Source organism: Streptopelia decaocto (assembly GCF_964273445.1).
Source record: "Streptopelia decaocto genome assembly, chromosome: 11".
In the NCBI taxonomy this organism is placed as follows: domain Eukaryota; kingdom Metazoa; phylum Chordata; class Aves; order Columbiformes; family Columbidae; genus Streptopelia; species Streptopelia decaocto.
In genome coordinates, this window is record NC_138666.1 from 2099049 (window position 1) to 2111035 (window position 11987).

An 11987-nucleotide genomic window follows, 5' to 3' on the forward strand; every position below is an offset into this window, starting at 1 on the left:
TCTGTTGACTCCAGCTGCCTTCCAGGTACAGAGATGAATGGCAATAACACAAACAGGGCAAATGCCAGCAACTGCTCATTTCCATTTATTTTACTAAACCAAGGGAGTTTTTTGTAAAGGCACACATTGTTTTGGGAGACGGGACATGGAGGAAAGGGATTTATTTATAAAGCAGGCTTTTATCACTCAAATATTGTGCAGCAATCAAATGTGGAAGCAGGAACCACCTGCTTGCTTACGTTCCATTCTTGCATATGTGGTAGTGCAAGAGTTTTCCTCTTCCACTGCTTCACTGATGCAGCGCTGTTCACTCTTTTGTCCTGGCACCTGGAGAGGTGGGACGTGTGCTCTGGGGACAGCACACAGACTCCGTGGAGAGGACACAAGGATTTTACTCATCGTTTCTCCAATGGCTTCTCAACAAGAGTTAAGGAAGGGCAACACATAAGCACGACAGGTAGATGTGGATGAAGATGTTCGCTATTTCCTTTTTGAGCCATTCTTAAAACATTATTGACCGGAAAAGCAAGATGTGGTGGCAGGTGGAGAGCACCCATTTAATTTTTATACATCTTACAAAAAAGCCAGGGCAGATTTAATTCATAAATGGGGGTTCTGCAGCCACTACTGTATCCCTGTGCTGGGCAATGTTAATGGGGAAAGAGACTCATTTTCTCCCAGCAGGAAATCTGCCCTACCTGGTGACACGTTTTAGCTGTGGGCAATGAAGTTACACGGACAAGCAGAGGGAACCTGGTCCCTGCAGCCTGTCATTCCACCTGGAACACAGCAGGGCCAGGACGGGAGCAGGAACGCCATTCCTTTCTAGTTTCGTAACGTGTAACTGCTGAACACTCACTTTGTTGTAAAAAAAAATACAAGTGAAAAAAGAATATGCAGAAGTTGGCTTTTGAAATGTGAGTAAATGAAAGCAAAATTGTTTTGGCAGGTCCAGCCAGTCTCTGAGAGCACATGCCCAGGAGATCACAACTGGCTGATTGCCCACAGAGCTGATGCGCCAGCACCGTCTCACCACAGTCCCAGGCAATAAATAGACAATTTTGTAACTTCTCTAGTGTATAAGGAAAGTAATGCCCAGTTCTAAAATAGTGTTGCATTAGTAAAAAAATATGCAATCAACAATAAGCACCCAGGTTTGGCAACTTAACTCCAAGTTCTCTTCCATTTCAAGATATGTTCTAGAAATGTAGAAATCAAAATTGCCTCCATCCCAGTGTACATTTCTAAGTTAAATGTTGGAGTTAACTTGCTTGGTCAAGTTTCACAGCTTCTCTGTTCAGTGAGCACTGAAAACCCGCATGAGGAAACTTCACAGAGGAAGTGCTGGGTGAGGAAACGGGGACACAGAGGCGAAGGTACTTGTGCAAACTTCAGACCAAGCCCGTGGCAGAGCTCCAGGTGAAATCCAGGCCCCGTGGGTTCCTTTTGTTCCCGTCATCATATTAGCTTTCTCTTTGCAAGGGTTTTCACAATCATTTCTGAAGAGATTAATAAATCTGAAGGTCATGGGCTCTGCATTTGTAGGAAGGGAATATGACACATGGATGGTTTGCTGGGGGAGAGGTTGAATTGTTGGGGGAGATTTTAATTTTGTTGTACTCTAATAGTGATAAAATCCCAAGCTGATTTTATGAAAGCAGACCTGACCCTTTGATGACACATGCTGTGGGCTCTGCAGATTCACACGTGAAGGGAAGTCTCAGTGCAGCTGCAACTGAAATCAGCCCTTTGAGGGAGGCAGATGACCCGTTCTCCCTCTGAAGACACTGTGCCCGACTGATTGTCCCAGATGTCCCACTGAAAAGGCTCTCCATGGCAGAAGTTCTGTGTCAGGGGGAATTATCCAGCAGACACATTGTTCTTTCTTCACACCATTCCACTTATTTAGTTCATTTCCCCCCATAATAGAAGGAGACTGACCCCTGCTTTCTGGTGGATAGGGACAAAGTGACCTATTTTGCTGACAAAACTCTGCTAGTACATTGTATGGAAAAGAATTCTCAGAAGAAATTTGGCTTATATTAGCAAAACAGTGGGGGATTTTGGCACTGTTTATTTTTGTGCCTTTTGAATTATGTAACGCTTTCTCTTAGCCAAATACCACCTCCTCACATTCCTCACGTCCACTGCCATGCCAACAAAAATTGGTTAATTTTGGGTCGGTTAATCCTTCAGAGATGGAAAGTCACAGCATTACCACAAGGAAAGGTTCAGTAAAGTCTCTCCGCTGAGCCACTTTCCTGGTACTTGTCCTCGCCAGACAACCTGTACTTATGGACCTTCTAATCCCATATAGGGTGAGGATCTGTGACACAATCAGCTACTCACATACATCCCATAGGAACCTGAGGAGAATCCAAGGCAGCTGTGCCTGGGGTGCTGGACACAGCGAGGGGGGGGAATTATTTTTGCCTGTTGTTTTGGTCTTTCACCAGGCGCGGCTGTGGAGACAGAGCAGCATGATGGCCACACTTTCCTTCTGCCTTCATGCCAAGTCACCCGAGTCTGACACAGACCCCAGACGCTTTCTTCTTCACCACTTCATTACTGATCCAGACATGACCCTCTAAGAAGGTGTTACCTTTGATCCATTTTAACTGTCCCACAATATGGTATGTTGTGGGAAGATTAGTCCCTAAGTCTCTTAATTAATTACTCTTAATTCTCTTACTTCTGGTATAATTAGAAAAAATAATAATTGTCAAATAACAAATAATCCACATATTTTGAGTTTAATGCCTAGCTGTTAATAGCTACTTAAAATATTAAATTTCCACCCTAGATGCTCCTATTGTTCTCTGTTTTTTGCAGGCCATCTTTCCTGTAACAATGCACAGCAAAGTTTTTCAGGTTCAGTGCACTTTCACGTAGCTGATTCTTTTATGTGTCTGGGTGGTAAGTTAATACAGTTATTCCTCATCTATAGACAGTGTCATTGTGGTGCATGTAGTGTCTGTACCTTGAGTACAGAAAGGACTCAACAGACTATGTTCAACAGAGGATAATAACCCATGCTCGCCTGACATGTGAATTATAATATTTATGAGGATTAATTTACTAGATTATTAAAATAAGTTTATAGGAGAGATAATAGAGTGGAGGGAAATTACAGAAGCTGGTAAATAGAGACTTTTCAGCTCTTAGGAAGCTTTCATGGGAGTGTTAGGGCCAAGACAAGCTTAATATTTGTATAGGTGGGTTGGATCCCTGAAAGAATTAGCTGTAATATTGCAGTGTCACCAAGCTGGTATTTGCAGTGTACCAGGCTGTAAAACTGCGGTAACGCCCGATTTATACAAACCTCTGACAGGCAACAGGGAAGCACATGCTGAACACTGGCTGTCTGTTAACCATGTGTCTCACAGCCTGATAATCAGAATTAAATGCTAGCATTAGATTAGCCAGATGTTCTCCTCAACAGCACCCCTCCGTGGTTCCTTCCATTCTGTATATAGCGCACACAGTGCGAATTTCCTACCCTGGTCAGAGCTGTACTTAAAGATCACCCCAAACAAGAATGTGCCTTTAACGCAAGTCATAAAACTCTATCAGCTACAAAAGGGAAACGAAGCATATTCCCTCATCTCTGATGGTTGTCACTTGCATGTTTTCCTCCTACCCAAGCTGGCTGTAAACCTTTCCCCCGCGTCCTCCCGTCCCCGGCAGCTGTGGGAACAGGACCAATCCCATCGTCCTCAGAAGCGGCAAGTGCTGTCTGACCAGGAGGGAAAAAACACATTCTGTGCCTGAAGATGCATCCTTTAGATTGCATCGACTGAGAAGGTATTTCTCTCCTCGAAAGGAAGTAGTTTCCACATGAGTGAGCGATGCCTCTGAGTCTGCACATTCTTCAGTGCTTTATTCATTGTATTTTCCCATCCTGACTTTTCAGATGAAATGGGCTACATTCAAAACAAGCAAATCATAAATGATTTTCTGTTACATATTTCTTTCCAAAAACCTTAAGAAGCTTAGGCGCGCCTCATATCTGTAGAGTAAATATAATATTTTCCAGCATAAATGTTAATGCCCTTTTTAAACATGACAGATATTTGATTTAAATTTTTTCTATTAACATAAAGTTATTTTAGGCAAGCAGGTAATTTCCAGTTCTTACTCTTTCAAAAGTTTGTGTTCAGGAAAAGGAGCTGAGACCTTTGCTCTTTAAAGAAGATGTTCCTTGTGTTCATTGTACGTACTCCCGAACTGCAAGTTCTTTCAGCGTAAAAACCCGTACGGGGTCTTTTTTTGCCTTCCACTCTTCCAGTTTTTCTTGCAGAGACAGAAAATCCTTGCCCAGTTCATACGCCAAAGCGATCATTGTTTCTAGCAGCGGAATGTAATACCTGTGGCTGGTGTGCACCTGAAGGCGGGACAGAGCTTTTTCTCCGTATTCAAAGGCACTCGCGTGGTTCTCCAGGTCCTTGTGACACACCACGATGGCACAGAGGGTCGGGACGATGGACACAGGGTTGCCTCTCGTCAGCCTTTCCTGCAGCCCAATGACTTCGGAGAGGATCTCCAAAGCCCTGGTGTACTGGCCACCCCGCAGGCAGCCGTACGCCTCCCGAAGCTCCGGCCTTGTTAAAAAGTCAATAAATTTTTTTGATCTCCGGATATACTTCATTGAATAGAGGAGCCTCAGGTAGTCCTTGAAGGCTAACTTCCTCTCATTGATTATTTCTTCTGTGAAGTTCCCTGTGAGGGTTTTTTTGGGAAAGGTCACGTCTTCCATTTCTTCACTGAACTCCTCCAGCAGATTCCTGTGCAGTTTCTCAAAATCGGAATAGCGCCGTTCAATTATGGACTTGTTGCTGTCAAAACTCCCTGTTTGCAAGATGATGATTTTATACATCTAAACACAATAAAAGAAAAAAATAAGCATGAGATGGACCATTCTAGCCCCAGCACAATCAGATTTTGTCTGTTATTGCTTTGAAAAAAGACTTTGTGCTTGTATATTCTGCCAGCCCAAACCTTCCTGCACCAATTTTATGTCTTTAATCTTGTATATTCCTATGGTTTATAGCAGTGCTTCTAAATCAGTTGCACCTACGGTGGTGCAACCATCAAATTAATACTTCCCACCTCCTGTTGTTTTGTACTTTTGCCACCAGACTGAGCATGGAGATAAATTGTAGATAAACACGGCACGAACAGATCCCATCATGCAAGGTGCTAGGAATGGTGCAGCAGGCTGGAGCACATAAAATCACTTACAAAGCATTTCTGTAGCTGTACTTCGTTTGTAACAGCCATGGTTAGGGCAATCAATCATCTTCAGTGAACTGAATAGATTTCCCAGACTTAATATTGCATGTAATCTATTTTACATTGGTCGTAGTACTCAGAAATGTTGTCTGTATCAGACCTTTCCAGGAATTTGGGGGTGTTATTGATGCTGTGAAAGAAGAGGGAGTATTTGGCAGTAATAACTGGTGTGCACAAAAATAAGATGGAGCAACTCCAAAGCCTTTTTCCCCCTCTAAATCACTGTCCTGTTATTCAAACTTACTTGGCATATAAATAATCCAAAAAAAGTGACATTTGTACAAAAATCTGTTTGCTATCCAAAATCCTTCACTAACAGCCAACAGCAACGCTGTCCCACGTGAACAGCACTCAGGGTTTGTCTTCCTCAGCTCTTCACTAGCCACAAAATCACCACTAGAAATGTGATATTAGACAAATAGCTGCAAAATAAAATAGTGCATTATGTGTTGTACAAATAGATTCTCTTCTGGTCCCGATCCAAGCACAAGGATGTTGAGGAAGGGCCAAATCCCTGATGGGCATAACCCAGTGGAGCTCCACTGGGGCCAGCTCAGTTGTGTCACCGGACACCAGCTGAGGACACAGGCTGTTGACCTTGCTGCCTTTCGAACAATGGCCACATTTCACATTCAACTTCACCCCGTTCCCATTGAATTCTGCAGGAACTGGAGCAGTTTTACTCATACCAGTCGTCGTCTTTGCTGCTGTTGAAAGGTGCAAACCACCAGTAGCACTAGTGTCTGTCTGATCCTCTCCCTTGTTTTTCCTTAAAGAGAAATTCTCTCTTTTAATCTTCATAAATGATCTTTACAGGTGCTCCTTGAAAGGTTTCTAAATTTGAGCTGACTTCTCTGATCTCCTTTCATTTGTAAGCTTGGGACATTTTCCTATACTTTGCCCTGCTCCCTGCTGAAAAGTATATATGTCCCTCACCCAAAACAATCATAAGAGGAAATTTTTAAGCTATCATTTTATCAAGGGCAGCTAAGTGAATAATTTAAGAGTGCTCAGGTTTTGTTTTTTTAAAAAAATTTGTGGTTTGTGCATGAAAAAGGGAAGAAATGTCATTTAATTAGGCTTAACTTTGTTATAATGTAAATCTCTTTGCCTAGGCATGTAATTTATGACTAAGTTTAACTACTTGCATGCACACTAAATGATAGTCTTCATCTCATACAGTTATACTAAAGTAATTTTTAACTATTCAACAAGCTAAATACTGTTGAGCAAGAATGGCAGCAGCTAAGTAGGTGTGTATAGTGTACAACAAGCTCTTCGGACAGTGTCCAGAACACTTCAAATTCTGCCAAGTTGTGTCACCCAGTGTCAGCAACACTCGTATGATTCTTTGCATTTTTCATCTACAGATCTCAGAGGTGGTTGCAAACAAGGAAAACTTCCCTATCTGAATTTGCCAGGGGTACGGAGAGAGACGTGCTGTAGATCAGTTCTCCTGAAGGCCAGGAGAATCAGAAACAAAAACTGTGTCAGTGCTGTGAGTAAAGACACAAAAATCAGACCCATTCTGTTCTTGCCCCTCATACTCATGTTTCACCTTAAAAATATGACAGGAATATGCCATCTAATGGAGCTCTGGGTAGGGAAGGGGAGCGATCCCAAGCGATGTAGCGGGGGGATGTCTGAGACTTTGTCAACATCAAAGAACGTCACCCTTGTTCTAACACACGTCTCTGCTGTGGAGGTTACACAACAGCGGGCTGGCTCATGGGAACTGTAACCATATTGATGTTTTTATACTTGTGTGAATTTCCTTCGTGTTGACAATGCTCTGGGTGTTAAGGACGCTCGAGCTGCTAATGCAGTTGATACCACTTTCCCACTGCTGCAGATTTTGTGAACTGATTGTCAGAGGCTTCTTTTAGGGGCGGATTTCACCAGCTATGCCCATACAATCAGCGAGAACAGGTTCTACTCGGAATGATCACGGCTTCCAAACCTTGGCCCTCGGTAAGGCTTTCATGTACTGAGCCATGCTGTGCGCTCTGCGGACCCCCGTAGAGTGAAGAAAAATTAATGATCTTCTTACATATTAATTTCTTAGCTTACCACATATTTAGATAAGTGATGCTCTACAATTCTGGTTGATGGGATTTCAAAAAGGAGTTTGACTTGTCTGCACTGGCGTTTTTCATTCCTCCAATATTCCTGGAGCTCCTTCGTGGTCATTGAAGAGTTGGGACTTTGGGATGCATTGGAATCTAAAACAAATATATTCAGTATTTCAGATTACAGCCTTTGCATTTGGAAAGAAAACTCTCATGCATTTATTGTGAAAGGAAAGCCTAGAATTTCTGTTGCTGTAACAGCAAGACCTAAAGACTAACAAAATAAGTGATTTCACTGCTAATTAAGACAGGTCCAGATCCTTTGAGGAAAGCTATGGTGGTCTGAACATTTGAAAGACACCAAACTGGCTGCAAAATATAAAGTTATAGAAACAACACTGACAAGAAATATTTTACATCTGGGTTGTAACCTCAGGCACAGCCTGAGCAGGAGGGATGCTTCACCATCCCAAAAGCAGCCCTTACAAACACCAACTCCATCTTCTGAATGAGATGTTTCTCCAGGCTGCTTTATTGCTGAAAGGAGAACACAGTACAACACAGCTGCAAATTCAAATATATATTCAAATACTGACCCTATTCAAATATTGGGTTTGTGTAGTAACAGGTGAAAGCTGAGAAAACACGAATATCCTAACCTGAAAGGAGAAAACTGCACAACCAGCTCAGCCGAAGGAGGAATTCTCACACCTCTTTTTCTTTTGGAGCTGAACTGATGCCACAGTTCAGCTACAAATATTTTATACACCTGCCTCTCCCCCCCATAATTACATACACACACACGCATATATATATATGTGTGTGTGTGTGTAAAAAAATGTAGGACAGCTGGTTGAAGACTTTGCTTACAGGGGAATTTGCTACAGCTTTTCAAAAGGGTGATTTCTGTCTTTGAAATCTGACAACAGTTTTCACGAGGAGGCACACAGGCTGGCAAAGTGGATTAAAAAAATGGAATATTTGTATTTCAGTGGGCACACTGGTCCCAATTTTCAATCAATAATGGCTCTGTCAGTGCAGTCTGTCCGCAAAGTATCTAACATTAGGCCAATGGAGGTGGATGGCCACAAATGAATAGGAAGATAACAGCTTGGTGCAGGAACAGAATTGAAAAGACACCACAGTACTGCCTCAGTGGCCCCTCTTTTATGAGTTCTTAATCATTTGGCCATACAGTTTCAATTATCAAGGCCCTTGGGGTTTGACTCCATCTCTCCACAGCATATATTTCCTTAGAGAGGTGCCATTTATGACATCTTTGCATGCTGAAAATCTTGATGAGATTATATGTATTTTGGATTATATATAATGTTTGATTTAGTAACAGATGACAGCAATCTTAGGCATAGTAAAAGTTCGGTGCTGCCCTTTCATAAGGCGTGTGAGAGGATATTGCTGGAGATCGGCTTCAGTCTCGCTGTTCTTGCTGAGACTGCGAGAAGTTCAGGTTTTGTGATGTGCAGAAAGTGAAGCCCCGAGACAGGCCGTGTGGCGATCACTGTTGGTCACTGAGTGTCATTTAAACCTGGAATACGTTTTAAGCACAAGGGATTTGAAAGGAAAGCTCTGTATGTGTGTGTACATACACGAGGGGATGTGCAGCTGTTTCACTATTGCCGCATTATTGCTACAGGTTTAATCAAGGCTTATTTTCAGCAGAGCATAGCACTGTAAATCTGGACTACTCCTGCAATAACTAAAGCAAAGTTTTTGATAGAAAAGATCAATGGCAGAAATAGCCACATGAATAACGAAATGATAGCACCAACTTTGCAGGTCTTCTTTTTCTGGGTTTTCTTTTCTCACTTGACATGCAATTTCAGCTTTGGGTTGATTTTGTTCTTCATCAGATGGGCTTGTGGTCGAAAATGTAGAAATTCTGCCTGCAGCATCCAGCGGTTCCCTTTCTGCTGAGCAGTGTGAGCCTTGGTCCATTCCGAGCTCTCGCTGAAAGGTTACCAAACAATATGACATTTCCTAGTAGCTTTAGAGCATCTAGTCTGGTCATATTTTTTATTGGCTTACCATTTTTCTCTGTGAATTTGTATGAGGGTACCCATAGTTTCATAAAAGCTAAGGTAATAAATAGGAGTATCTACATAGCTACCAGCAAAGGACCGTTCCTTTTACCATTACCACTGGGAGTGTGTGGATATCTTTTTGGCAGATTAAAATCAAACATGAAAACCACAAGACATTACGTCAAAATAGATTAGGTGAGGAACTCCATTCTTATCTATGAGAATTTTGTCACAAACTTCAGTGGGGGCATTTTTTCCTCCATGTATTTTGCTCTTGAACTTGCAATTATGAGTTCAAATGAACTAAAAGTCTTGGTGATAATTACGATAACTAGCAGCCTGGCTCTCCTATACCGCTACAATTTACTGTTCTCAACACTCCAAAACTTGCCATCTGTTTTTAATCGCAACCTGCAGGGCGATATCTAAAATAGTATAATACTTGTGTCTTATTCCATAGTTTTAAGTTCTCTCCAGAGAATTGTCTCTGTACTTTGAGAACAAAACAAGTGAATCTGACAATAGCTAGGTGGAAGGAGAACTGAGTTTTCTAATTATTATACAGAAGCATTCTCCCTTTTCTTGTCCTCTTAACCTCCATACTGTGTTTGTAGTAGCTCTGTATGCCTGTTCTGCTAGGACTGTTTTACCATATACTGATAAAATGCCTAACACAATATACTCCTATTCAATCTGCCAAAAATGTTTCCCTGCTACAAATGCAACAATAATGCCCAAGCAGTGGTTATTAAGCAATGAGGGGTTTTAGGACAGGGATGTTACCACATACAGTTTTGCCTCCACTTGTCTACCACAGTTATGCAATGCTGGTTATGGGGGTGAGGAAACTCCTTCCGCAGACCTATTGATTTCTGGCAAACTGCAAGGCTATAAAAAGAAAAGCAATTACTTTCCCCACAGGGAATAATGGAAGCGCAAACCACTTTTCTTTAACAGAAACCCTCCCTTTGCCTTGCTCGGGTAAGCAAGTACACACACGTTGTCACCCTCCTTACTAAGAGCATCATGGAAACCCCTGTTTTTGGACTTTGCACCAGGAGGTGAAAGTTCTCCCTGTTCTTCTGATCCTCCTTTCCTTCGGATCTGCTTTTTGAACATGAAGAGAACCCACCCACAGTCTGACCGCTCAGTCCTTTGAAAATCATGGTGGCTTATCCCAAAAGCATAAGCTTGCAAATATTTGGTTTTAATGTAAAGATGATCTCAAATACAGATTAAATGAGGAATCTGAAGATGGCCAAACAAATCTAAGTGACAACACTTTTATTGGTTGGGAGTTGCTATAAACTTAGAAGTAAAATTGTATTTATATTCAAGATATATATATTTTTATATATATGTATAATTTTAGATATATATATATATAAATACCACTTTAAAACATGCTTTCACAGAGAAACATAACACACTTGTAAACAGATGAATGCAGAAGTGAACATTATTATAAGCAAGTCTTCAGCCTTGAAAACTATCTATACTTCATATAAACAGTTTCACTTTCACGGCTAAAAATAATTGTGAGTTCTTTAAACTGAGCCACTTTTTATTTTTATGTATTTTTTTTTTTTTAAATCCACAAAAATACAAAAAAACCCTGCAACAAATCACAGAACTGGAGCGGCAACTCACCCTGGTGTGTTGCAGGGTAAAAGCTGCTCCGGCTGCTTCACTGAGCTGTGACTGGAACCCAAAGCGCCCGAACACTCACCTGGATCTGCCAAAGAGCTTTTAGTTGCGGTGCATGTGGGGTCTGTACAAAGTCACCAAAAGCTCGCTTCTCATTTTCAATACGCGGAAAAAGATGTCTGTGTTTTCTGCGAGCAGGCACGTTGTGTGTTTTACAACGAGGAAGGAAGAAGCCTTGATCAAATCAGGCTTCCCCCACCCACTGGTGATTACGCACCCGATTTCTGACGTGCCCAAGCAGCCCCCGTGCTTCTGCGGGCCAGGGGTGACCCCGGGTCTGCAGCCCCCGAGTTACACAACCACTGACAACTCCTCGGCGTGGATTGCTCAAACCCAACGGCCACACTGAGCAAACGAGAGCTCAGGGGAAAAAAGAGCCAAATATGTAAATGTACTTACGTGGAAAAACATGCCCCTGGGGACATCTTTAAAATACAGACTTAACATCCAGTTCAGAAAAGCAAATGCGGATCGTACCACAATAAATAGCCTCACTCGATGTGAACTCTCACTTCTGACAGAAATCCCGATTCCGCACAGTGCTTAAACATATGATTAATTTCAAATATGTGCTTAATTAAAGTTCAAAAAGGAGCATTATCATTTCTGACATGACTGCTAAACTTGAAATGGGCTTATGTGTGTGTCTAAAATTAATCCTTAGTGCTTAAATTCTTTGTTGAATCAAGGACAAAGTGAATAAGAATGACGCATTTATCCACATGTCCTTTGGCCCAGGTGCTTCCTTTTGCAGTTCACTTCACTTTGGAAAGTTGCTTTACAGCATCAGAACAGCTATTTCTGGGGTAAATAATATGGCCTCTATCTTTTTTTAGTAGTGTAAGTTCCCCCATTGCCAAAGCTCACTCGCTGAAAC

The 11987-nt window shown here is 41.9% G+C and overlaps 1 protein-coding gene across 4 annotated transcripts; it reads right to left on the reverse strand.

Annotated features, from left to right (window-relative positions):
- Positions 1–3051: 3051 nt before the first annotated feature.
- SNX20 (sorting nexin 20) lies at positions 3052–11285 on the reverse strand. Of its 4 annotated transcripts, none has more exons than XM_082062786.1 (5): positions 11133–11285; positions 10194–10291; positions 9152–9329; positions 7363–7514; positions 3052–4876 (listed from the first exon to the last, which is right to left on the reverse strand). In XM_082062786.1, exons 3-5 carry the CDS (start codon positions 9315–9317, stop codon positions 4208–4210), a joined length of 987 nt encoding a protein of 328 aa, XP_081918912.1. In that variant the 5' UTR covers positions 9318–9329; positions 10194–10291; positions 11133–11285; the 3' UTR covers positions 3052–4207. The 4 variants fall into 4 exon arrangements, with proteins under 4 accessions (XP_081918912.1, XP_081918911.1, XP_081918913.1 ...); XM_082062785.1 differs by having other exon boundaries at positions 11054–11284; XM_082062787.1 differs by lacking the exon at positions 10194–10291 and having other exon boundaries at positions 11054–11285.
- Positions 11286–11987: the final 702 nt, after the last annotated feature.

Excerpts from the sequence above, each read along its gene's own strand:
- SNX20 (XM_082062786.1), bottom strand. The coding sequence starts at position 9,317 with ATGGACCAAGGCTCACACTGCTCAGCAGAAAGGGAACCGCTGGATGCT. Across the intron at positions 7,515-9,151 it reads AGAAAAAGAAGACCTGCAAA|ATTCCAATGCATCCCAAAGT; the intron begins GTTGGTGCTATC and ends TATTTGTTTTAG. Across the intron at positions 4,877-7,362 it reads ATCACTTATCTAAATATGTG|ATGTATAAAATCATCATCTT; the intron begins GTAAGCTAAGAA and ends TATTGTGTTTAG.